At 37.7% G+C, this 27,906-nt stretch overlaps 1 protein-coding gene across 10 annotated transcripts in view; it reads right to left on the bottom strand.

Annotated features, from left to right (window-relative positions):
• The window catches only part of kcnma1a (potassium large conductance calcium-activated channel, subfamily M, alpha member 1a), a 312,165-nt gene that overhangs the window by 105,138 nt on the left and 179,121 nt on the right, over nucleotides 1-27,906 (bottom strand). For all 10 annotated transcript variants that reach the window (XM_051651297.1, XM_051651298.1, XM_051651289.1 and 7 more), the window contains exons 6-9: nucleotides 14,347-14,422; nucleotides 12,555-12,630; nucleotides 11,994-12,164; nucleotides 9,038-9,129 (exon numbers count right to left, since the gene is read on the bottom strand). In XM_051651297.1, the coding sequence (XP_051507257.1) occupies nucleotides 9,038-9,129; nucleotides 11,994-12,164; nucleotides 12,555-12,630; nucleotides 14,347-14,422 (415 nt within the window). The remainder of the gene's footprint in view (nucleotides 1-9,037; nucleotides 9,130-11,993; nucleotides 12,165-12,554; nucleotides 12,631-14,346; nucleotides 14,423-27,906) is intronic.

Here is a 27,906-nt window from a genome sequence, read left to right as displayed (position 1 = left end):
GTATTTCAATACTAACTGACATGTATTGGACATTTTTGTTTATTATTATTATTGTTGTTTTGGGCTCTGTGGCTGCTGTGAACCTAAACCATGACTTCACTCTCTTCCAGGACAGGCACTAAATTAAAAACTTGGGATACATCAGATGGAACAAACATTTTGTTTCAAGGCTCAACTGGACTGGACCAGAGGTCATGGCTTTCTGGGACTAATTTATCCTGTCTCCTTACTAAGATCTAGTTTCATTCTAGAAATCTGTTCCAAAACCTAGTGAGCTGCCACACTATATCTACTGCCTATTTAAGCAGCTGCCTTTTAAGGCAGCGTTGTAACCAAGTTGGAACCTCTTAAGTGACTTATTTAGAACTAAGGCCCATTCAAGCCCAGTCATTCATACTGCTGCTGAATGTACTGCTAACCAGCCATCCTCCAGACATTACCTGAGATTGCCTTTTCTTTCATTCTATACTTTACTCTAAATTACACACCGCTACACTTTAAATTACACACCAAAGTTGTTCTCAAGAGTTTTATATGTCTGCAATGATCTGACTCGTATAATTGATTACGGCCCATTGTTACAATTCTAACAAATTAATGGCTACTTATATTGCTGTTGCACAACAATTTCAGGGCAATAACAATGCTTTATTTGTCAGGCAGAGTTGCATGCAACAGGAGGTCACAGAGTTGAGCTGTAGCCATGGGCTTTAAGGATCGCTTCACTTCCCATGCTGGATTACTTTGTGGTCAAAGTCTCAAGAGCATGGTCATCAATCTAAATCTATCTAAACAACATCTCCCCTAAGCAGACACTATGGACTCATGATTGTACTAAGAACACAGGTTGACCTTAATTGTAACTGGGTGTATGTGTATGTGCACTCTCAGGTGTTGTAATTATTTGTGCTCAGATCCCTGGCAAACATTAGGCAGATCTCTCTTTGCTGATGAGGCACAGTGAGGCTTTAATGCTGCAGAATCTGGATGCTATCAGACATAATGATCTTTACAGATCCACTCTTGTATTTAATGAGTAGTAGTAATTGCATGCTTGACTGTGCTGGGATGAGAGGACCCTGTCAAGTTGGCTTGGTGTAAAGCCAACAGCATCTGGCAGAGGGGTGGCTTGATGAGAGACACATTATTCATGTTTTCCAATTTCCAAAAATGCCCTCTGTAGAGCTTTAGCTAAATCCATGAGTTTTGTATGTCAGTGCTCTCACTCTTTTAACTGTATAACACCAATAAAGAGTCTCTGGCATGGACACAAACACACTCTGTGACAGCTTATGTCAGACATGTTGTCTCCATGTTTGGATGAGTTATCAGTGGTGCGTGACAGTGCTACTGATTGTGTTTCACCACTGGAAGCAATACAAGAAACAAAACCATGCAAAAGAGTATTAGGTAAGGTCATTATAGGCTGCCAAAACTTTCTTCACTTTTTCAATTCTTGAGTTAAGACTTACAGTAGCACAGAAAGAGAAAGGCATGTTTCCCTTAAAAAAAAATAAATAAAAATAAAATTAAAATAAAAGCAGGATCTTTTTTATAAAATCCAACTGTTTGGCATTTCTTGCATTCTATTTTCATCTTCCATGTGGCTTTGCCTGTGTTTAGGGCAGATACTTAGTTTGTCCCTGATTTAAAAAGTACTATGAGCACTTAGAAATAATAATATAAACATTTTAACAAAGACAATTACACAATTTCAAATATACAAACTTAAAATACATATTAACACTAATGTACTGTGAACAACATAAAGTGAAGAGAACACGGGTTACAACACAATGTTGCACACAAAAAGGTGGAAAATAAACTAAAAATGTGTACAAACTCAGCAAGCAAATGCAGAAGGGCAGTTTATCCAGCATGCACTGTGAAACATGCCAAATAAAAACAGATTAAAAACAAAGCACCAAAACATGGAATCAAAACCAAACATTTGAAGAAATTAAAATCAACAAGCTCGAACATCAGCCTCAGCAGCGAAACCATTGATACTGCTCTAATCCTTTAACTGAGCGATCGAAATAGATAATATGCAGTTCTCCACTTCCCGGTCTGTTTCTGCAGTCATCACAGACTATTCAACAATGTTTTAGAAAAAGTTGTGTCCAAACGATAGTGGTGAGGGGAACTTCACAAGATGAAAGGAGTAAATGCTTGTCCTTTGCTTGAAAAGAAAAGAGAACAGAGCTTTAAATGGACCTCATATGTAGTCCACATGGGGCCAGGACTGCATCATCATCATTAGGAAGCAGTGTTCAGTGATGAATTAATTTGGCAACACTTTAGCCAGTCACGCCTTTCAAAAACACTGTAATTATTCAAAGCCACTCAATTACATCATATCGGACTGTAATTTCCCTGAATATTCTTTAGGGTTGGGTATTGCTCAATGATGTAGCCAAATATTAAACACAGTAGGTGACCAAAGGTAAATAAAAATAATTCGCCATAAACCCATAATGATTGGCCACTGATCTAAATATTGAGGTGAGGAATGTGTCCACTCAGTTTCTATGGTGGTTAGGTCCCTGGTATCTCCAATTGCCACACATTTAAAAGCACATCTGCAGGATAAGTTTTAATCTTTCTTGTGTGGTCATAGAAGCGACTTTGACCAATGATATCAACATATAAGGATGTTTCTTCAACTTTTGGCAATATAGTTTCCCAGGGGCTGATTTTTATTAAAAGCAACAGATTTCAACAATTTCCTTTTGTTATATGAAGGTCTTTATATGTGGCTTCAAATTACTTTTGACCAGGCCTTCATCATTTTTGGTACAAATGCTTTTTATGTACAGATTTTATTGTTTTAGCCTTGTTCCAGACCAGACTTTCAATTTTAAACTATGAAAATCCATTATAAAAATACAAATTATTATGATGGTATTACATTATGATTAAAACCATTATAATCTAAACAAATTGTGAAATACTCTATTTTAATATGTGATGTGTGAAAATTATTTATATCAAGTTTCCAAAAACTATGCAAACTATTAAAACTTTACTAAAGTTTTTTCAAACATTAGTGTACTTTTTAACCAAGTCAAGAGAACTGACAGTAAAAGCATGAATAAAGTTTTATTCATCAATGAATAAAGTATGAGACAAATGATGTTTGAAGAAAACAAAGAAAATTTTAAATAACACTGCACTTCCAATAAAGCTGTAATTTACCCAAATTATGCAAAAATGAATTAGGATACATAAAATGTTGGCAATTAAATTAGCCTTGATAAGACAAATGAGTCGGTCATTTTATAAAAAAAAAATAAATAAATAAATAAAAAACCTTGCAACGGTCATTTCCACCACCAAATTCTATCAAACAATTCAAAATTTTAGATGTGGTGGAAATTACACTGTGTTGGTAATTTCCATAACTTTTAGAAAAAAAAAAAAAAAACTTACAAAAGTCTTCTGTGATGTACACACACTGTTGGACACTGTAATTAGACAAATTAAATAAACTAGTAAGAGTGTGAAAAATGTTTTAATGAAACTTTACTTTCAAGAAGTTCACAGAGCTATAAGTGCCTTAAGTTGAAGAAACATCCATAAATAAATAAAAATATCTATACAAGGATATAAAGTAAAGATGCAAAATAGTGAGAAAAAGAATCACAATATTCTGATATTTGACGTACTGGACATAGCCCCACTATGCACTTGGCTGTACTGTATGCATTGCATACTATGCATTTCAGTGGATTTTCATATCTTTTTTTTTTTAACAAGTGTCCTGGAACTAAAAAATGACTTTAAACGGAATACATAATCGATCAACACAGTTTGTGACAGAAACACATGGCTGCATATGAATTCCATATAAATTAAATTACCCTTAAGTTGAAAATTCTGCTATATTTCAGTGAAATATATCTAGCAGGACAATAATGTTCATTGCAATAAGCTCTCCAACATCACAGACTATCCATCAGACTGTCAGCTACGCATGGATTGTTTCACATACACACCTAACCAGAAGTCAAGAAACCAGATGACTGGACCTCTATTGATGACCTCTTTTGATGTTTTAATGTGTTATGAGAGCCATATCAGTAACATCATTTCTATATGCCATTTCAGCTCTCACTCCATGCGCACACATGCCAACAGAGGCCTGATCTCCGGGTGCAGTCGCTGCATGTACTTGGCATGGCATAGATTCTGGAGAGGAGCTCAGAGGAGGTGTATGAGCTCAGAGTTCACTCAGGGTTTATGTCAGTTTCTGATTCCATTGTTCAGTTTGGCAGAGCTGTAATGGAAACCACAGAGACCCCGGCCCGTTCCAAAGGAACGCTGCTCTAAATGAAAGTCATAGATCCAACTTGAACTGTGTTCTCGTTCTGACGGTTCAACGCTACACTGCACACATGCTGACATCACAAATTTGGCTGCGGCATGGTTTCAATAGCAAAGATTACACTTAAAACTATTGCTACACCTTGCACCACGGCTGAACTTAGTAGACCTTAGTGAACGTAATAGAAGGGATGTCCACATAGCTGGCTGAAAACGGCTGGATATACCATTAATATAGAAGAGAAAGTAACAAAATACAATTTTAAGAAGAGACATTCAAGTTTGGACATGACGTATAATACAGAGGTTATACGTCCCTCATACGTTCCTCATTTGTAAGTCGCTTTGGACAAAAGCGTCTGCTAAATGACTAAATGTAATGTAAATGTACGGAGGTGTGGTAAATATTATCTCAGAGGAAGTAATTGTTTCATTAGCTCCTCTGCAAACTGTGATATTTTTTAATATCCATTGTAAAAAAAAATAATAATTATAATACAAAATGCTTCTATTCAAAAGGATCCATAATAAAATTAGTTTTAAGTCAAGCTAAGCTCTACATTGACTTTTTCTAAAATCAGCCTTCAACACTTATTCATTAACACTCCTAGGCTAATTAATAAAAACGAAATGCCCTTGAACTGTTTTGAGTTTATGTAGAATTACACTCCAAAGTTTTATATTTTGCACCAGCCTGAGCTTGTCGGAAAAGTGCTGACAGAGGAAATAAACATCCTGACACATTTATTTCTATGTGTCGCGGAGTGTCCATTCATAAGCACACAGTCCAATGCATATTTAAACAATAATGCAAAGCTTGGTGCCTGTCTTTCTGCTTGGCCAGAGAGATGGAGCCTCCTGTAATTGCATCCAGATGCATGCATAGCCAGAGAGTGAGAGAAAGGGAGAGAAATGGAGAGAAAGAGAGAAAGAGAGAGGCTCCGCTCTTTTGACAAGGCCTTCTCTCAACACCAAGAGAATACAAACATGAGGCCGAGGCCAAACATAACATTTCATCAATCTTGTTTCACTGACAGGGAAACGGCATTAAACAAAGGGGCTCCTAATGGCTTTCTCCCGGCTTAGTATTCGCCCTCAAATTCAGATGATGAAAGCTGGACGTGACTGTGCGCCTGTTTCACGCTGCGGTATGGGTTGGGAAAGAGAGAGAGAAAGACTCGAGAACTTAAAGGCGAGTGTTTAGGAGAATCGCTGTGCTGATGACAGGGCCGTGTTGAGCCAGGAACAAGTGGTGGGGTTCAAAACATCCACATTCACATTCGGGGTCATCTTTGAAAAAAAAAAAAAAAAAGAAAAACGGGACATGATAAAAGTACCAAGCGGGGCAAAAAACCAAGCCAATTGCAATGAAGTAGCTCCAGTGTGAGAGCTGAGGCATCCAGGCATTCAGGGTGTGTGCGAGCTGACTGAAGATCAGGGCCAGAGTCATGTCACACAAAGATGAGGAGATGGGGCAAGCAGTGACACACAGCCAGAGAGGCTTTTTCTCACTGCAGCATGCATAACCGGTAAAAGAATAAAGCCAACAGACGTCCAGTCACAAAGCATGCAAGAGATGGAAAAGCAGAACTTAAAGCACAGAAAAGAAATAGACACATGACAATGATGAGTCTAAGTAAACAGTATTGAAGCTGTTAAGATAGCTATGTTCAGTGTCTTTACTTTACTTGAGTGTCACAAAAAAAGCAAGTTATATAAGTGAGTGGTAGTGATTAAATAACTTTCTTCAAGTGGATATACTTCACTGTGGTCATTTCCATTACATTAGTGCTGTTTCCCAACCCTGTTCCTGGAGGCCCCCAACATAATTCTGAATGTCTTCTAATCTAATGCAGTGTTCCAGATTAAGTCAGAGGCGGGAATACATGAGGTGAAATTCCCCACTTCTGACCTCAAAGCGTTTAAGTCAAATGTACATATTACGTGGTGGCGAAATTACACTACAAGAAATTGCACGTCCTTGTGCCAAATATGCCAAAACATAAAAGCCATAAACACAAAATGCTTGCACTCGCTTTAAAAAAGCTGACGAAAAGTGATAAAATAAGGCAACTTTATATTACAGTATAATTATAATGAACTTAAAGGAATAGTTCACCCATAAATTAAAATTTGCTGATAATTTACTCACCCTCAGGCCATCCAAAATGTATCTGAGTTTCTTTCTTCATCAAAACAGAATTTAAGATTTTTAGGATTTCATTTCATGCCTCCTTTAAACAATGCAAGTGAATGTACTCCATTTTTTGACGGTCCAAAATGCATATTTAGGGTGCATCAAAATAATCCACACGACAATACTTATATACTTTTTAACTACAAATGTTCGCTTCCGTACATCTCTGTGAGAGGGATGACGTAAGCTCGTTGGTAAGGTCACACGTGAAGGAGGAGGCAGGAAGCACGTCATTGTTTACAAGAGAAGTAGCGCTGTACAAAAGTTTAATTGTCTTTGCTGTAGATTTGTATTTGTATTAGTGTATTGTTCAAAACGGTCATTTGGTGTGTGTGTATCTGGATGCTTCAACCTTCAGAAACCCCAAAGAAAATGCACGGCGGGAAACATTAACTTTTCATCGACTGCATATACATGATCTTGAGCGATTGAAGCTCTGGTTTATCGCACTGAACCTGGATATCAGTACACCCCTACATTCTCCCAAATATTGGAGGGTGTGCAGTGAACATTTTACCCCTGATGATTTCAGACCATCGAAAGAAACAAAGGGTCGATATCTGAATTCAGCGGCTGTGCCCGTGCTGTTTTTCCAGTGAACTCAGGTATGTGTGAAAACTTTGTCATTGCCACACCTCCCTCGGGCTCTGCACCGCCCTCAGCGCTCCGCTCCTCATCACCAGATTTCTAATTCACCGCACCTGCACTCAATTTACTCGCTCATCACTGCCTGCATAAATAACTCACCTTCACGCCACTTCACTGTCAAGTCTCACACAAAGGACTCTTGGTTTCACTAACTACAACTTGTGTGGCTTGAATTCCTGAAAGTCATATAGCCTATATATTTCTGCTAAAGAAAAAGCACAAGTAGATAACACAACGGCATTGCTCCAAAATAAAAGATGGTTATTTACTGCAGTAATGTTTTTATTATTATTTGGAAATTATTTTTTATTTTATATTGTTTTTAAATTGTTTTGGACTCTTTTGGTTTGTGAACGGCGCTTGGTCTGTGGTCTGTGCAAGTTTCTCTTGTAAACAATGACACACTTCCTGACTCCTCCTACACGTGACACGTGACTTACCAACGAGTTTACGTCATCCCTCCTTTGAGCACACGTCACAGAGATGTATGGAAGTGAACATTTGTAGTTAAAAAGTATATAAGTATTGTTTTGTTTTAAAAAATAATCAATCGTTTGGGTTCAGAAGAACTTTATTTGTTGACTGGAGTCGTGTGGATTATTTTGATGCACCCTAAATATGCATTTTGGACCGTCAAAAATTCACTTCCGAGTTCATTCACTTGCATTGTTTAAAGGAGGAGGCATGAAATGAAATCCTACAAATCTTAAATTCTGTTTTGATGAAGAAAGATACATCTTGGATGGCCTGAGGGTGAGAAAATTATCAGCAAATTTTCATTTTTGGGTGAACTATACCTTTAATGCCTTGTCAGAAATACATTAGTTGACGCCATTTTGGAAATGTTGTCAAATGACTCTTCTCACTGATGTCAGGCTTGATCAACGTGCCCCAACTTCAGAAGTCACATGTCCGACTACGAGCACTGCTCCAGTCGTTGTTTTCAAGGAGGTAGGAGAATTCTGAGTTGTCTGGAATGCAGCATAAGGGGTTGTTCATGCCGAACACAGATTTTTAATTGTTTTTTTTCTGTAAACATGCATTAGATGGATGTCTTTATCTGTTCCACCACTCCTCCCAGTTTATAGCCACTCACATAGAAGTGTCACGTTTTTAAGACGCAGTGTGTCAAATTAATGTAACTTTTTAAACAACTTTTAAAAACGTGTCTGGAGACACCTGCGTTTTGTTATATTCCTTACGCAAGAATGCGTTTGGTCTAGTCAGCCACTAACATACTGGATTCAACTCATCAACTGATTAGTAGAGTGCCCCAAGACCTGAAATGGGTGTGTCTGATAAGGGACACATCCAACATGTGTAGTGTTTGGGGCCTTCAGGAACAGGGTTGGGATACACTGCAAGAGAGAATATAGCAAATGTGAGACAAACACATTGATTCTAGCAGCACACAATGGATGGAAAATAAACAGTAGTCACGAAAGCTCTAGAGACTGTAATGAAATTAAAATGCAGCAAGATGTGGTACAGAAAAGAAGCCACGGACACAGAGCAAAGGGCATGGACATGTGGCTTCAATGGCCAAGGTCTCCAGTCACAGCGTGACATTCATTTATCCTTTATGCATTCTATTGTTTATTATTGCTTGTCTGCACTAATCCCCTCTCTATCCGATAAGGGGAGCATCTGAGTCACACAACCACACCTGGTTCTGGATTTTGACTTACTTTCTGCCTCGTGTCGAGTTATAACTCCCTCCGTATTTCTTCCGATTAAGGATGAGAGCAGCAATTTCTGGCACGTAGCGGGCAAACATGGCCTACATGCATGGAACAGAAACAGAAAAGGGCATGCAAAGAGGGGCCCTGCTGTGACCGAAGCCACAGAGGCACCTGGAATACTTACTTTCTGCCATTTACCGCACTATAGGAACCACCATATTTCTTGCGGTTTCCTATTAACTCTATGATTTCAGGGACGTAGCTGGCAAACATGGCCTAAGGAGAAGATAGGAGACAGAAGCAGAGACTAAAAAAGAGAGCGGAAAAACCCATCCGAGGGGGTACGCGCTTGTCCACCCGATTTTCCCCGAGGAGTAGGTGGTTTGGTTACAAATCTGTAACCATATTTTATACTGTATTGTAAAAAAAATCCAAATAAGTCCACTGTGCTTCTGAAATAAAAAGACAGCATGATGTCAAAAATACTCCCCATTTCACACCATGATTTTATTCAAGGGGAAAATGGAATGGTGGAAAAATGCCAAATCTTTAGGAAAATTAACCAGTATTTAAGATCACTTAGAGAAAAAATCCCAAAACTTATGGTGCTGCCCATCTATGTTTGACTGAAAGCACACACAAAAAATTAAATTAAAAAGTCTTGTCGTGAGGAAGCAAAAAAAATAAAAAAAAACCCTACATGCCATGTTTTGTCCAACAAACACTAATGCAGTGGCAAGTTGATTTGAATAGTCCAGCCTGATTGCCCACAGCTGCAAAGCACATTAAGACTCATTAGCGTGCTTTAAATGAGCTGGATGTGTTTTGCAAGATTGCAGCCTCATCAAAATTCTGTTTTATCTCCACACTGTGTTAGAAGGACACTTTATCCCCATGTTGTCAGTCTCACTTTTCCAAAGTGGGTTTTAAGATGTTCTTCAGCTCTCTCTGGGTCCCTGATGAATTATGACATCTGCCTGATCATACTTGATGGTTTACAATGTTTCCGTACTGAAGTCATTAATTGAACACCTGATATAAAGCAGACCGCAGAGCTGTGATTATTTCCAGTCCTCCCCAAAACAAAGAAATCACACATTGCTATGGAAACTCCTGAACAGCTGGAACGTTTTCTGTCCTGTGATAGAAATGGAGTGCATCTGTCCTGCATTATGTCTGTATAAACTTCATATGAGACCTTCTCAATGTCTGTGGATGATCTATACCTTTATCTTATGTCTGTTAACTACCTGGGCCCAAAGGCTGAGTGATTTATCAAGTTGGGAAGTTTGATTAATTCCAACAAATCAGTTCTTTTAAACTGTCGATTCAATGAATTTGTTCAATACAAAGATTCAACATGCATCATTCCAAAATATTCAAGAAGGCCCCAGTGTGGTATTTTATGTTTTCAAATATTTTAATAAAAATAAGTAGGTAAATATGGTGGTTTATTACTATGCACTGTAAAATTAGAACATATGTAGCTCTATCTGAAAAATTATAACTCCATTGGTGTAACACAATGTATTTAGGTTTTTGATGCAATAATAATGTTTTTGATTTGAATAAAACTAGGTAAAATGACAAAAAAATGTTACATTGCGAAGGCTATTGCTATATTAGTGTATATAAATAACAATTATTATGTATATATTATTCTGTTCATTTAGTTAGAAACAGTGAGGAAAACATGCCAAAAAACAATATTTTACTATAATGTACTGTATTATAACTTTGTACTACCTGTATCTCTGGAATACTCGATTCTGATTGGTAAATGGCGCCATCTAGCAGTCTGATATTTCTGAGTAACAACCGCACATGGGGGGATTAAGATGTATCAGACCGGTCATCCAGGTATTGTGAGTCAACTTTCCTACTTCTCGGATCACTGTGTGATATCTACAAGTAAGTTAATAAAATAATTTCAACTCAAATCAATGTTTCATAACCATTTATTTATTTATTATTTGGAAAGTAGTCTTTTAATAAGCTGGATAATAAGCAGTAAGATGGTCATTTTCACAAAATAAACACCAACAGAACTCTGACGTAAACCAGAGGTGGAATTCAGCTGTTCAGCGATTTCTTTCTTCTAACTTAATTACATAATTTCAATGCAAGTCAACATTTTATGTCCATTTATTTTTTAACTGGTTAATAGTAATAAGCGGGATAATGTAGCTTTGCGTCAGGGTCCTGATCAGCCTGTCTGGGTTTATTTTGCGATGTCAATCGGATGACTGTACATTATATCGCTTCTTACATGGCTACTAACCGATTTAAATAAGTAAACTGATATGAATGATTGTTTTGCATTGAAATTATGTAATTATGTGAGAAGAAAGAAATCGCTGAAAAGCTGAATTCCTCCACTTTGCGTCGGGGTCCTGATCACCCTGTCTGGATATGTTTTGCATTCATAACCAGCTGACTGTACATTATCCCTTACTTATTTTACCCCATGTGTTGACTGATTCAATATTCTGTATCTAATGTGCAACAATGGTAATTTGGTTGAAATGAAGATTCCTCTGTTATTGCTATATTTATATTTCTGTATCATCATCTAAAATTTTTCTGGTCTCAAAGTGTTTATGGCTGCCATTGCTGTGGTGACGCTCAAGCAGGACTATGGGCCATCCCCATGCCATTGTGTTTGTTGGAATTTGGGGAGGGAAACAGAACTATGGGATCTCCTGAAACCGCAAAACTGTTTTAAGAGAATAACAACAACATTATCGGTCAAAATACTTCACATCTTAGTACATCTTTACATACTAATTTAAATGCAATACAACACATAGTCTAATGAGGGGTATAAGTCCGTGTCATTCAGCATACAACAATGCATGTACAGTACATATAATCTTAACTTGGGCTGTAATGGTAAGACAGGGATATTGATCTTTACGGTGGGTGCAAACATTACAAATACAGTGGACATATACAATATGTAAAAAAACAGCATTTTAATTTGGGCCATTATAAAGACTTTGGACAGATGACAGTTAGGGGAGTCAAATCACAGGAGTTGTCTTATCAGATAGATTTACATGGTAGCAGGGCAAGAGGTGTTTGTATCAGATGGGTGCAGGGAGATACACAAGTGCCAACAAGAGGAAAAGTTATTTTACCAGACCACCAAGAATGAAGAAGACCATGAAAAGGCGTCCAAGTGTGGTTCTTGCATATACGTCTCCATATCCCACCGTGGACATAGTGACCATTAATAAGTACACGCATTCCCAATATGAGAGCGGTTGAGAGTTTTGGAAGTTCTCCCATGGATCCCCTGAGTTTTCCACCTGTAGGATGGGAGAGTGTACACTGAATAATTACTGACAGATCTAAACATGATCCCCTACAGCCATCTAGTGTCCATACATAATATAACAAGAATAAATTGTGTGAGGAACCAAACTGAGGATTAAGTGGTGATCAGAGTCTCTGCTGCCATCTAGTGGCACAGATGTCCTCTGGCACATCCTGATAAAAAACACGAAAAAATAAAATAAAATAAAAAAAACTGAATCTTTAGATAAACCAAAGCACGAACCACATACTGGATGACAAATGGACAGATGTGATGCCCACTTAAGAACTTTTTCTTCCCACGAATGTATATGTACACGTTCTCTGTGAGTTTCTCCAGGGGCATGGGGAGAAGGGGGGCGTGTGTGTGTTTTTTCACTCACCAGATGAATGAATCCTGCAGCAGTGAGCCATGTGCTTATGAAGATGGAACACAGGTTCACCAGCTTGATGGAATTACTGTGAGAGACGAGAGTTACGTCACACCTCTCAAAGTGAAACGCATCACACTGACGTACAGATCAGTCAGTCATCTACTGAGCCCAACACACACACGAGCAGGCCACCTCCAGCCACGCCTTGCCATAACGCTGCTCGTTGGGAGTGAATACACAAGTTAGCAGCAAACAAATCAAATGACAGTGGGATCCAGATGGTGACCATTGCATGTTGAATCTGTTATGTCTAATAGTTCTGTAGTGGCAAAAAATACAGTGGTGCAAACTGAGAGCTCAACAATAAGGATGGAGTGTGAAAGATGTTCTGGTCAGTTGACGGACATGTCGGGCCAGTGCTGCGTTGACACTATATCTGATAATAGGTTTTTTTTTTTATTTTTTTTTTTTTTATATATATATATATATATATATATATATCTGGGTGAGGAACAGAACAATATTTAAGTCCTTTTTTACTCTAAATCTTCACTTTAACTTTTACTTTCCGATGTGAAAACGTAACTAAAAAGGCACTACATGTGACTTTCAGATGTTAAAGTGAAAGTGGAGATTTAGAGTAAAAAAGGACTAACATTTTGATCTGTTTCTCACCCACACCTATTATAGTGCTTCTGAAGATATGGATTTAACCACTGGAGTCTAGTGGATTACTTCTATGTTTCCTTTATGATTTTTGGAGCTACAAAGGTCTGATCACCATTAATTTGTGAGGACCTACAGAGCTGGGATATTCTTCTAAAAATCTTTTGTGTTCTGCAGAAGAAAAAGTCATTCACATCTGGGATGGCAAGAGGGTGAGTAACTGATGAGAGAATTTTCATTTTTGGGTGAACTATTCCTTTAATTATATACTTTTAATATGTTTAACACTGAGTGAAAGTATCAGTTTTTTTTTTTTTTTAGTTTTTTATTTGTTTGTAATTATAACACTGAGTGAAAGCATCAGTTAGAATGAGTTGAAAATTTTAAACAAATCACCATATGCCTTCCTTTTCCAGCAAAATAGTGTGTATGAATTAAAGCTGTCGTAGAGTTACAATATAGATTTTTTTGTGGAGGGGCAAGTAGAAATGCAGGCAAAATTGTTGGCATGGCAGGCAAAAATCTGAATTACTGGCCTGACCGGGCCAGCAAAACAATATCCTTATTGTTGAACCCTGAAAAGTAACATTGTGATGACAGCTAAAATGCTATCATTTCAGTGTGATATATCTGAGCAATTTCCCTCAACTGAAATGTGAGTCGATGAAACGAGATGGCTGCTAAAATGAATAAAACTTCCAGCAGTCTTACAACCACTAAGTTGGGTGCTGACTGTTTTTTTCCCTTTCTTTCTGATTCTGAGACATATTTCTGCAAAACCACTAAGGTGTCAGGAGGTGCTCATCTGTCATGTGGGTGACAGTCTGCTGGAAGAGGAATCAATTAGGGGCCTGTCTGCGTCACACTCCTGCATTTAACAGACTGGAGAGAAAGAGCGGCCCTGTTCTCTTACCTACAGCAGACTAAACGCACACAGTAGGGCATTAAAATAAAACATTCTGATCTGCTATAAGCCCTGCAGAGATCTGTGTCAAAGCCACAGAGCTTTGTGGTAAGCGATGGAAAGGACATCAGAGACGCCTAAGGAGCTGTCGTAGAGACTTTGTGTGCTGATGCCATTGTGGAGTTTTTAAAAGTGAGAGTGAGAGGTGGGTGATATGTTTGTCGGCCTTACCTTGTTTTTAAGATATTCAAAAACTGTAAAATTTCTGAGAACTGTATCAATCTCAAGGCCCTTAGAAATCTCAGACCTGCAAGAAAAGAGAAAAACAAAAATTGATTAAGAGTAATGCACAACAATCACTAAGTTTGGAATGGAATACAAGCATACTGCCTACTGCACAGTATAAAGTGGGTCTGTTCCAAAACTTAATGAGCTTCCTCGCTCTCATAGGCAGCTGTCCTCTCTGGAAGAATTGTAACTGAAATTAAGCCTCATAAAAGACCAGTTTGGAACACTCTACATAGGCGGCAACTCCAAGTATCATTCAAATAGCGTTCCTCACGCGCAGCGCACAGTAGACTCAACTCGCAACAGTTTTCAATACAGGTGATGCGAGACGAACGAGTAATTTAAGAAGGCAGCATATTAAGATACCTACTATTTGGAACAGCCTTCACATTGGGAACATACCTATGATGCCTTAAAATGCTGCCTCCAGAGGCAGCCCACCAGGTTTTGGAACAGACCCAGTGAGTTTTCTACTTTTCTTTCCTGAAACAAGATGAGGGGGTAGGTCATGTTGAAGGGCAATTAATTTCTCTCTCTCTCTCTCTCTCTCTCTCTCTCTCTCTCTCTCTCTCTCTCTCTCTCTCTCTCTCTCTCTCTCTCTCTCTCTCTCTCTCTCTCTCTCTCTCTCTCTCTCTCTCTCTCTCTCTCTCTCTCTCTCTCTCTCTCTCTCTCTCTCTCTCTCTCTCTCAGCCAATAGCCTTTTTTAAAAAAAAATAAAAAAAAACATAGTCATTAACCATGATTTTCTTCTTATTAATTTAGGTCAGTTGCAGGTGGTATTAAAGGAATGGGACATTATTATTCTAGATAACATTTTATTGGATAGAAAATTGTACACACCACTATGAGCAAAATGAGTCATCAATCTATTCACAGAGTTGTTACAATGTAACAAATACTGATTACTTAGTAAAAATGTAATCAGTAAATTAATCCAGTTACCTCAATAAGAAAATAATGTAATCAGATTAATTTTTGATTGCCTCATGATCACATATGTGAATAAAGTCAAGGGAAAAGCAATATGTTCTCAAAGACTTTTAATTATGCCTTCTGAATGCAAACAAACGGTGTTTGAGTAATGTAGCTATTATTATATATATAAGAAAAAAACATGAAAAACAGGGACAGTGCCTCATTCTTAGGAAAACAGAATATGTTAAAATATAAAACTCAGCATTTTTAACCAAATCAGGTGAGTCCTCTATATGTTACAGAAAATGGTTTATTTTCTCATCAAGCAAAAACAGTTAGAACAGATGCACTGAATAATGTCTTGGTTAACATTAAACAAAATCTGACAGTATATACCTCAGATTAAAAAACACCACCAAGTTAAATTCTGCCATGTATTGCAGTTAGCATGTAGACTAATTAGCACTGACCATTCATTAACTTCCGACTGCAACAGTTAGATCACAAGCTATCTTCTTCATCATCATCATTATTATTAATGCATTGCCTCCAGTGTCTGTCTTCTGCTTGCTCACAATCCACAGTCAAACATCAGCAGCTAATGTTTATGGGTGATTCTATGTTTATGTTTAAGGAGGATTTTAATGAGAAAAAAATTATAATAATAATAAAATAAATAAATAAATAAATAAAAATCTTGTTTTACAGAATAGATCGAAATAGATTTAAACATTTTTAGTGTCTTGATTTACTCGTTCCTACTTTCTTTGAGTTTTAAAATGTTACATTTACCAGTATTTCTCCCTCACCTACACTTTTGAACTGTTGTTAACAATACATTTATAATAAGTATCAAAATCAGCTAAATTATCCATTGCACTTTTCCCCTATGAACTTAATACCGTTTTCAATTCATTTGGTATTTATGTGTACAATCCGGATTTTTTTAACAAAGAAAAATGAGCGCATCAGGAAGCAGATTAGGGAACAATATATCACCTGCTTCAGCATGCTTCTTATACGAACATTTTTGTCCTGCTTTCAGCCTCAAAAACAAATCTTTTCAAATACACAAAAACACATCAAATTCCCAGCTTTGCTCATACTGCATTCTCACAAAAATGAATCTAATGTTCTTTTCTAAAGCTCATTGACAGGATTTACAGCTTTTTCCTGCATTTTCACAGCAAGTTCAAAGTGTTATTTTCAGCAATAGGACACAAAAACATTCAATCTAGAACCCCAAAAGCATTCAAACGAAGACCTCTTACATACACAGCAAACAAGTTAAGCTAGACACCTCACAATTAAAGCAAATATATTCTTCAACTGAATATAAGGTCCCCATAACGCATCTCTTACCCCAGTTAGACAGCACATGAAGACAGGAAGAGAGAGAGCTCTGGCTGTCACATTTTTTGCCATCTCCTGTCTGGCCTGGACCCAATTTCACACGATAACCATTCTGAAACAGGTCACCACACGACTTTTTGCGCCTTCGGCTCTCTTGAAAAGTTTCGGTGACTAGGGCGCCCCGCGGGCCTCTAAACACTAGAAGCTTGCTGGAGATCATGATTCTGAGATTCTCAGAGTTGATCCTGTGATCCCACTCCTTTAATTTCAGAAACGCCAAATTTGATGCTTCCTCAGAACTTCAAAGATGTGTAACTTCAGGTGTACTTTAGAAAGAGAATAACTGCGATGAAAACAATGGAAAAGATGAGCTCACATAGGAAGAGATATCCGTCCCTTATGGCGCAATCAGAGTAATGGCACGCAGTCTATCCAGAGGACTGTTTCACATTACAATACTAAAAACCCTAAAAGCCCAGACAGTGACACCTGTCATTGGATAAAATTTCCATCAGACTGTAGCCAGAATCTCTGACGTGTTTGGTCTCATCTTTTTGGTATTAAACTCCCACATATGCATCTACCCTTTGACCCCCTATCCATTTAGTGAGTCAAGCTTTTGTATGCACTGAAGCCTTCTAGGGATTTAGATCAGTCAAAAAAATAATAATAAAAACAAAATAACAATAATCCTGAATTAATCACAGGGGCTCTACTGACAGTGATGTGTTCTTTGTGTGTTTTTTAAAATGGGTAGCTGTAATGCCATCCAGTTAGATTGTTATGTTAGACATTGGCATTTCGTTGCAATAATTGCATTCTAAATGAAACACTGTAATCCTGCTTTTGAGCTCATCCAGTATGCTGCTGTTGATATTCACTATACTTCAAAGGTGTCTTTGTCTTTATATTTTCCTGCTTTCTGTGATATGCCTACACATTTATGAAGGTCTTTTCTTTAAGAACCATCAAACCATAGTTGCCAATTCTGCTTATTGCAGACGATTTTGGGCTTGTATTTTTTTTTAAGAAAGTTGCTTGTAAATATAGGCAGCCACAGGATGCAGTTTTTGGGCTTATTTTCAGTATTCAGTCTTGCTGGTGCTTAAGAGCACTTAGCACAATAAAGTGTGACCCACCTCTAATAATAGCAGCAGTCAAATATACAGCTGAAGTCAGAAGTTTACATACACTAAGGTTGAAGTCATTAAAACTCATTTTTTAACTACTCCATAGATTTAATATTAGCAAACATTTGGCAAGTCGTTCAGGACATCTACTTTGTGCACGACACGAGTAATTTTTCCAACAACTGTTTACAGACAGATTGTTTCACTTTTAATTGACTATATCACAATTCCAGTGGGTCAGAAGTTTACATACACTAAAGTTAACTGTGCTTTTAAGCAACCTTTAGACAATTAGCCAGGTAGCTTCTGATAGGAGGTGTGCTGAATTGGAGGTGTACCTGTGGATGTATTTTAAGGCCTACCTTCAAACTCAATGCTTCTTTGCTTGACATCATGGGAAAATCAAAAGAAATCAGCCAAGACCTCAAAAAACAAATTGTGGAGCTCGACAAGTCTGGTTCATCCTTGGGAGCAATTTCCAAATGCCTGATGGTACAACGTTCATCTGTACAAACAATAGTACACAAGTATAAACACCATGGGACCACGCAGCCATCATACCGCTCGGGAAGGAGACACATTCTGTCTCCTAGAGATGAACGTAGTTTGGTGCAAAAAGTGCAAATCAGTCCCAGAACAACAGCAAAGGACCTTGTGAAGATGCAGGAGGAAACAGGTAGACAAGTATCTACAGTACTGTGCAAAAGTTTTAGGCACTTGTGGAAACTGTTGCATAGTGTGGATGTCTTCAAAAATAATGGCATAAATAGTTTTCATATATAAATTAACGTCATACAAGGTGCATGTGGCAGCAGGGGCATGGTCGAGCATCCATCGAGACAGAGCGAGAGAGTGGTGAGGGTGCATACACCTGAGCCAAATTATGACTAACACCTGTCTCTAATTGTAGTGAGATTGGGGAGAGCGGGATAAAAGGACTATGCCAGCGTCAGATTGAGAGAGAGCGACTGGGTTGAGAACTTTACTGTGAAGCTGATGAGTTATTGTGAAGCTGATGGTTCTATTCGCCACAGTTCTTCTATCTATCTATTTAAGCCGTCTCCATTTCTTCCATCTCTTCATGTAATCCCAGACTAACTCGATGTTCAGTGGGGCTCTGTTGGGGTCATGCCATCTGTTGCAGGGTTCCCTGTTCTTCTTTTCTGTTCTATTATATTTGCAAAAGGAATGATTGGGAGTCTAAAATGTATATTTCTTATTGACACACTAAAGCTGAAGATATAAATAACCATCTTAAGACAAATGTTTTTGTGAAACATCTTATGTGCCTAAGACTTTTGCACAGTACTGTATATCTACAGTAAAATGAGTCCTATATCAAAATAACCTGAAAGGCTGCTCAGCAAGGAAGAAGCCACTGCTCCAAAACCACAATAAAAAAAGCCAGACTACAGTTTGCAAGTGCACATGGGGACAAATATCTTACTTTTAGAAAATGTCCTCTGATCTGATGAAACAAAAATGTAACTGTTTGGCCATAATGACCATTGTTATGTTTGGAGGAAAAAGGGTGAGGCTTACAAGCCCGAAGAACACCATCCCAACCATGAATCATGGGGTTGGCAGCATCATATTGTGGGGGTGCTTTGCTACAGGAGGGACTGGTGCACTTCACAAAATAGATGGCATCATGAGGAAGGAAAATTATGTGGATATATTGAAGCAACATCTCAAGACATCAGCCAGAAAGTTAAATTTCGGCCGCAAGTGGGTCTTCCAAATGGACAATGACCCCAAGCATAACACCAAAGATGTGGCAAAATGGCTTAAGGACAACACAGTCAAGGTATTGGAGTGGTCAATACAAATCCCTGACCTCAATCCAATAGAAAATTTGTGGGCAGAACTGAAAAAGTGTGTGCGAGCAAGGAGGCCTACAAACCTGACTCAGTTACACTAGTTCTGTCTGAAGGAATGGGATAAAATTCCAGCAACTTATTGTGAGAAGCTTGCGGAAGGCTACCTAAAACGTTTGACCCAAGTTAAACAATTTAAAGGCAATGCTACCAAATACTAACAAAGTGTATTTGTAAATTTCTGACCCACTGAGAATGTGATAAAAGCTGAATTAAATCATTCTCTCTACTATTATTCTGACATTTCACATTCTTAAAATAGTGATCCTAACTGACCTAAGACAGGGAATGTTTTCTATGATTAAATGTCAGGAATTGTGAATTGTGAGTTTAAATGTATTTGGCTAAGGTGTATGTAAACTTCTGACTTCAACTGTACCTTCTGTTCAAGCTAAGGTGGCCAGACATCCCATTTTTCCCAGGAAAGTCCTGTATTTAAGCACTTTTTCTAGTGTCCTGACTTATTCTGATATAATAGTTTTTTGTCCCGTATTTCCACTCTCCTAAAATTTCTCTATCGCCTATGCGGCTTTCTCAGTCACGTGAGTATTCTAATCAAAAGTAGCCAAGGATATGGCTTGTAAAACCAATAAAGTCACACAGTGTTATTTGAAGTACATGATTGGATTAAACTATCCAATCACAATCCCCTATCAATAGACGTCCAATTAATGAACTGATTGAGGAGTCAGTTTGAAAGAGCACACAGATGAAATTGCAGCTGGAAAAATGTCAAGGAAGCATACATGTACATTTAATGAGGATCTTCAAAAAATGTATTTCTAAAAAAGGAGTCACAGACAGAGCCAAGTAAAGTAAGTGAGGTGTGAGATTTGTGGAGCTCGCTTTTCCATCGCCCATGGAGGCTGCACCGAATCTGACAAGGTGCACGCAAGTGAAGGACTTTTGCTAATCATTCTGTTGTGCACTGCCATAGCTTTGTACATTCATGACCTGAGAAAAGTCTTGCAGGCCAGGCTGGAGGAATCATTCATACCCACTGACATTAAAAAGCAGTTGGATGCCCTGGTTGAAGCTGGTGACATGCGAGCAGATGAGTTCTTTTGTGCAGTCAGAAACTTATATTCAGCATCAGTGGATTACCTCCAAAATTGAAGCCGCTCATTGGAGAACACAGAAAAATTTGAGTGGCCCCTACTGAGAGACATCCCAGAGTGAAAGGACATTCAGAGCAGCCTCGATCACTTCTACTCCAGAATCCCCACTCTCAGTTTGATTGACAAAACCACGCTCTTTGATGAGTGGGCTTGCGCGAAAAACATTGTCACTCGTCGCATCACTGAGTGGAACATGAACAAGACGGCCATGAACCTGGTCACCCTAGTTCAAGCGGCACTCACTTTACATCAGGCATGTAAATCATACAGCAAGTGGAAGAGTCCAAACTTGGTCTAAACCGATACACACAGACTGCGTAGCACTCACGGTTTCATGTATATTCTAGCATGATCTCATGAAATTTACGTGAACATGACAATATTTTTGCAATACAAAATGTACGTGTTTTATATCACGTTTGGCTGCAGGTTTCCAGTGAAATGTCCAGCTGGGGGCACCAAAATGTAACCATTGCCTAAAGGTAACCATTAGTGTTTTAAAATGCAGAAGCGAAATTAAAAAGCACATTTTCTGAAGCAACAACCTCATTTCGTGCTGCTTCTATGACTCTGTAATGTCACGTGTCAGTTTGAGTTCAAGGCTAGACTTGATCCATGGTCTCTGACACAGAGTCCAATGCTCTATGAGGTGAGCTACTGTACAAGCTGTTCATGTTATAATATGTGTATGTATGTAGGTGAGCCTGTAGTACAAGCATTAAAATGTATTGTTTTTAAAAAGGTGTGTTTGAGTAAAAGTGTGTCGATATCATAAAAAAACAGGGTCTGAGTAATAGAAAGAAAAGTAAGTATTTATAAAGTCATAATCAGCCATTTAAGTCATGACAAAACACACAGTTGTTGTAGCATCTCTAGTGTTCATTTCTCCTGGAAACTGCAGGTAATTGTACCAGGAGACACATATAACAAGTTCTGCAAAAATGTATAAAGAGTCACTGTGTTGATGTGGCTGTGGCCGAGCGACGTCTGTGGAGAGAAGTCCGGGAGAGGAAGAGCGGTAAGGATTGACACCTGGGGAAATTATCTCTAACAGCTGTTTTGTGTTACACTAAGAGCTGGAGACAGATAAAGAGCAGCTGGAGCCGCAGCTGGGGTGAGAGAGAGTGACCTGAGTCCTACGGTGACGCGGACTGCAGTGTGAGAGTGCTACTTTATGTTTGTATTTTTTGAGCTGCTGAGTTTTTGTTCGTGTTCTCGCTGAAAAGTGGCATGAAATAACCCAAAAGTGTGTAAGCTGGTTCCCGCTTCCTCATTTCCCTGAACTGACCTGAGACTTGTCACAGTCACGTTTACACTATGAGACTAGGTTGGTATATCCACACTTCACACTAGATACTGGATAAGTGAGTGACACTGTCACAAGGCAACCCACAATGACAGCATAATCAAAGGAAAAAAAAATAGAGGTAAAAAGTAAGTTTCTCGGTTGTATCCGAGTCTTCACTGGATGATTATTTGTTATGATACTGTCAGAGTATGACTGAGAGACCTATAATTCAAATTATCCATACAGTTTATTTGTATTTAGGCCTTACTTTAAGTTAAAATTAGCTTAGATTACCTTTCCTCCTCTGGCTTTACGGCTTAAACATATGCCAGTGTTATTTATCTATGGTATGTGTAATACAATTCATGTAGTCATTGAATAGATAATTTTTCAATATGACAGTAAGGCAGCATGTAAGGCTATAATGAAAATTATTTAAATTACAAGGCTATAGATTAAAAGTCTTTGCTGTCCATCCAAACATTAATGGAGGGATGAAGGCAGGGGTTAGTTTGGTGTCTTTTGCTATTGGGCTATATAGCAATTGGGCAATAAGTCATTTTTTATAATAGTAATTGAATTAAAAAATGAGCACAAAAAACCACACTGGCATCCATTCAGTCTATTTTTTGCTGGACGGGTAATGTCAGGTAAGTCAAATATTAGCAATAAAATAGTTCAAATCAAATTTAAAATGCACTATTTTGCCCAATAATTGTGTTTTATGCATTTGTATGCTTTGAGTATTGCACCGTTAGTTTAGCAACATGCTAATGACAAACCTTATTGGAATCAATAGTGAGTCAAGTCTCTCATATGCTTAAGGAGTGCTATATCTGCGCAGAGTTGCTGCATATGAAGAGCTTTGTAAATCCATAAATGTCATGACATGTCCAGATATAATCAGCTTTTTACAGATGATCTGCGATGACTTTGTAGCAAAATCTGTGGAATTCTTCGGAATGGATTTACATATAGTAAACATAATAAAGTTGAGAGAGTACCAATCGCTTATTAGTAGTTAAAAGAATAATCACATTAGCTAAAATATTAAATAAACACACAACGGGTGGAGGCAGTGGTGTGTGGTGGATTTCTGAAATGAGGAGGCAGAGTGCAATCTCAGCGTTCGCATTTGTTTTTGTTTTTTTTCATATCCAATAAAAATTCCTATTTCAGTTCTAGTTGACATTTAAATAGCTTTCAGGTTAAACCCATACAAATCTGAAATCTGATTTATCACAACATATGATATGAAAAAGTAGGCCTGCATAAAAATATATAATATAAAAAGTCACATATTTTGCTTATAAATGCAACAACATAATAACAAAATACTAAAAATGGCTGTTGTTCTATATGTAACATATACATTTTTTTCCTTAAATCAGTTTATTATCATCAAATTTGTATAGGCTATGTACATATATTCCCAAAATTATATATGTTAATTGCCATATCAGATTTCTGTATGGGAAGGCATATGAAATACCTTTTAACTTACACTGTAAATAAGCATGAAATACTTATTTTTGTAAGTTGATATTAACACTATTTATTAAATTAAATAAAATCAAAGACTCATTAAGTGTATGCACTGTTTTATAATTACAAATTTTTCATTGCCTCAAAAACATTACCTAAAAGAATACAACAACAAGCATATTTCATGTATATTTCATCCGTTCACCTATTATTTTTATAGTCATCTTATTTTTGGATCATCCATCATCTCCGCCTTGGTAAACACGTGTCTGTACCTTTAAAAGCGAATGCTCACTAAAAAGCATGTCACTCACATACATATTAGATTTCAAGTAATTTTAAGTTCATTTTGATTTGGATGTGACAAAACTGTGGTTGTCTGTGTCAGTTAGTTGTTTTCTGTGCAAACAGTTTCTGCACTTCCATCAGTTCGTCCCATTCATAGAGATCAGCAGAGACCCGCTGTGAGGATGAAGGCATGAGAGGTGGGCACGGTCACATTGATTGACTGACAGCGAATTGAATGAATCAGCGCTAATCGGAGCCAATGTCTCCCCTCACGTGACTTTTCGCTGTATTCGGCGGCTACCTTTGAGGAGACATTGCCTCCCCTACCAACTCTGAGAAATCACCGCTGGGTAGATGATGTGTGGAACTTAGGCCGCATCACTAATATTTTTTCGTTAAAACCTCTGTTTCCGTTGCTTAACATCATCTTTGTTCAAAGTATATGGTAATAGGGAACGTTTTCAAAAGTCTACATTTTCAGTGGAGGACAACGAAGCAAACAGGGCCTCAGCAAATGATGGATGTTCTAATTTTCAGAACTACTGTACACAGTCATTCATGCAAAGATTCCTTGCTGGCCTGCCTATGAGTTTAGAATTTGGTTAGGGGCCGTTCACATACAATGCTTTTTGTTTTCCTATGTAAACATGCGTTTACAACCTCTGCTAATGCACCTGTATGGCTCTGTAGATGGATAAGGCTCAATAAACAGAGCAGCGCAAGGCAAAGAAGGTGCATTTTAGTCGCAGACCGGTCTCGAGCTCTTAAACACGCAGCTCTGCGAGAATCAGTGAGAAGCAAGGCGCGAGAAGCGGAAACCATTTGAATTCGGCACAGAATTCTACAGGTCTACTGTTTATAAAAATGCCATAGTTTGTTTTATAGAAATCATGTTACATCTAACCATGGTAGTGAAGAGGATCCATGCTTCCATGTGTTTACTATGGTCTTGTTACAAATACCATTGTTAAAACTATAAAAATAACTAATGAATAAATACAAAATTTCAAAAGGGCAAATGCAAAATACCCTATTTTTTTTAAAGATGAAATAGAAATGTGTAAATACAAAAAAAAATATGCAAAAATATTTTTGTTTGAGTGTAAGAAAAAATAACTGGTTTACTTTTTATAGATGTTATAGATAACATCACTGTTGTTGATACGAGTAAATTTGCATCTGCATCCAACTTAAAATCAATTCTGTCATGTAGAATGAGCATTTCAGTGGGACAAAATATGCAATATTATTGGTGTTTTCACTTATTTCTGAAATATATGAACAATATCACTTTTATTAGTTTCTGTCTTCACATTTTCATTTTACAGGCCCCAGATATAGCCCTCCATCTGTTTGAATTCAAGAAACGTAAGGTTTGGTCTCACGATCATGATGCGTAAGCCTGCTGAATTTATTAACAATACTTTTAAATTATGCAGTGCATCGAAGTTGCATCGAGCAAATTAAGCAAATAACAAAAATATTGAGTTTTGTGTTTTATGTTTTTTGGTACAACAAAGTCTCCGCTTTCAAATTGTGTCACATGATTGGTGGGGGCGTTCATCAAAAAAAGGTGCCCATGTAGCTCACTAGATTTTTGAGCAAAGTTATTTCATCAATGAACACATTACAAGGCAAAATCACATTCTGTTACATTTGCAATGTGTATGTTTTGCATCTGTAATTTCCCCATTAACCTTTCCTGAACCTGGTGGAGTGCTTCTGGCTCAGCAGCTGAGGGTTGAACAGTAAGAACAGGATCAGGGAGACAAGGCCAGTGCTGTGCACTGAAGCTGGCTTATTGGCAGGGGTGTGAAGTAACGAATTACAAATACTCACGTTACTGTAATTAAGTAGTTTTTCCCAGGAATTGGACTTTAATTACTGTATACTTTTACTTGAGTACATTTTAAGTGCTGTAACTACTTTTACTGCACTATTTTCCCACCGTCTGTGTTCACTACTTCCCTGTCCTGATTTTATTTTTATCTAATAACATGATTGGCTAGAGAGAGTCTTGTGAATCCCATCCAATCAAATCACACGTAAAAAACTTGAATGGCAGCTGTAGATCTGGTGCCAACTGTTATGGATGCCTCAAGCACAGTTTACACCTGAACACCACAGCCGCACCTGAAAGGCCTTTTCGCAGTGAAAAAGGCCAGTTGCTTGACTGTGTCATGTGAGTTTAACTTGCTCAAGTCAGATATCAGCATTAATCCTGCCTCTAATTTGAAGAAACATATAGAGGTAAATTTCATATTTCTGCTTACTAAATTCTGTGTCTATAACATAGCCTGTAATTTAACTATCTATCACTGAGATTATTGGGCTGCTGTGAGAGATTAATGCAATGTTATCAGTAGGGTTGGGCAATAAAATGATCTAGATTTTTATTGGAAAAAAGAGAGATGTCCTCGATCAAACTTTTGTGTAATTTTCTATATTTAGCCTATGTTATACATCTAGAACAGGGGTGTTCATTACAATGATCGCGATAGCAAGAGCACCACTGGTTGGTTGACCTAGATGAAATATAAAGGATTGACTTTTTATTTCCTGATGTCTGTAGCTGCGTGCTGTTTGATTGACAGGCGCGTGCTGTATGATTGACAGGCCCTAATGCGTGTTCGCACCTAAACGGTCAAATACACTTCATAATTCTACCAGTGTCTGTCTTGGTGAGGATTTAATGTAAACGCAGTCGTTTATGTCTAAAGTGAACTTAAACAGTGGGACAAAAAGCGTATTTGCATCAAAATGTTGGACTTGAAGTGTAACCGAATTGAGCACTGTCTAGTAGGCTATGTCATATTAAGGCTATTAATCAAACAACATTAACAAGGAAACAAGAAAACCACTCACTACTTTTGGCTGAATAACCTGAGTAGCTTTAAAAGTATTAATGTAATAGAATAAAACAGTGACATTTTTAATAATAATATATTTTTTAAATATTGTTGTTTTTATTAATAATACCGACCCCTGATGTTGAGTGTGCTAAATTGTATAATAAATTACCAGGAAAGCAGAGATGACATGAACCCTATTATTCCATCAGTCACAAACTTCAGAAAATTGTGCATCATGCATGAGAATGAGAACACTACTATTGCTGGGCTTAAAAGATACAAGAACTAAATCAATGTTGAACATTGTATCTCAAAAGGAGGACAATGTGCCCCCCCCATGTGCTACTTAAAGAAATAATTCACACAAATATGAAAATTCTCTTATCATTTACTCACCCTCATGCCATCCCAGATGTGTATGACTTTCTTTCTTCAGAAGAACACAAATTAATATTTTTAGAAGAATATTTCAGCTCTGTAGGTCCATTCAATGTAAGTGAAGGGGTGTCAAAATTGATGCTCCAAAAAGCACATAAAAGCAGCATAAAAGTAATACATACAACTCCAGTGGTTTAATCCATGACTTCAGAATTGATATGACAGATGTGGGTGAGAAACAGATCAAACTATTTCATTCACATCTGCAAGCTCACACACACACACACACACACACACACACACACACACACACACACACACACACACACACAGTGTGTCACATGTGTCACATCTACAAACCACTGGTTATTTTTCTCAATCAGGGAAACTGGCTATGTGTTGACAGGATTTAAGTGCTCCCTGGATTACTCGTGGGCATTTATCGCTCAGAATGCACCAGACGGGCTGAAGCCAGCCACGTGAAAAAGGACTCTACATATAGAAAAGGCTTAAAGCAAAAATGAGTTTCCTTTGCTGATTTTTCTTCCTCTGGTCATGTGACTCTTACTCTTTTGACTGATGAACTTCCTGTGTAGTTAGGGCAAGTCATCCAGCAGCATGACACATTACTGCATCAAACCACCAGATGGCAGTGGTATTTAATATCCACATTAACAAATACATAACCATCAGTTCACTGAAGACTCATAGACATCACACAATTGTTGGTGATGGTGATAGAAAGGAAATGATAAATAACAATAAAAAAATCTTTTCTTACTAAATTAAAGGGTCATGAAACACTAAACTACATTTTCT

This window comes from Myxocyprinus asiaticus, chromosome 23 (assembly GCF_019703515.2).
Source record: "Myxocyprinus asiaticus isolate MX2 ecotype Aquarium Trade chromosome 23, UBuf_Myxa_2, whole genome shotgun sequence".
Classification (NCBI taxonomy): Eukaryota; Metazoa; Chordata; class Actinopteri; order Cypriniformes; family Catostomidae; genus Myxocyprinus; species Myxocyprinus asiaticus.
This window is presented reverse-complemented; position numbering and strand designations above follow the sequence as displayed.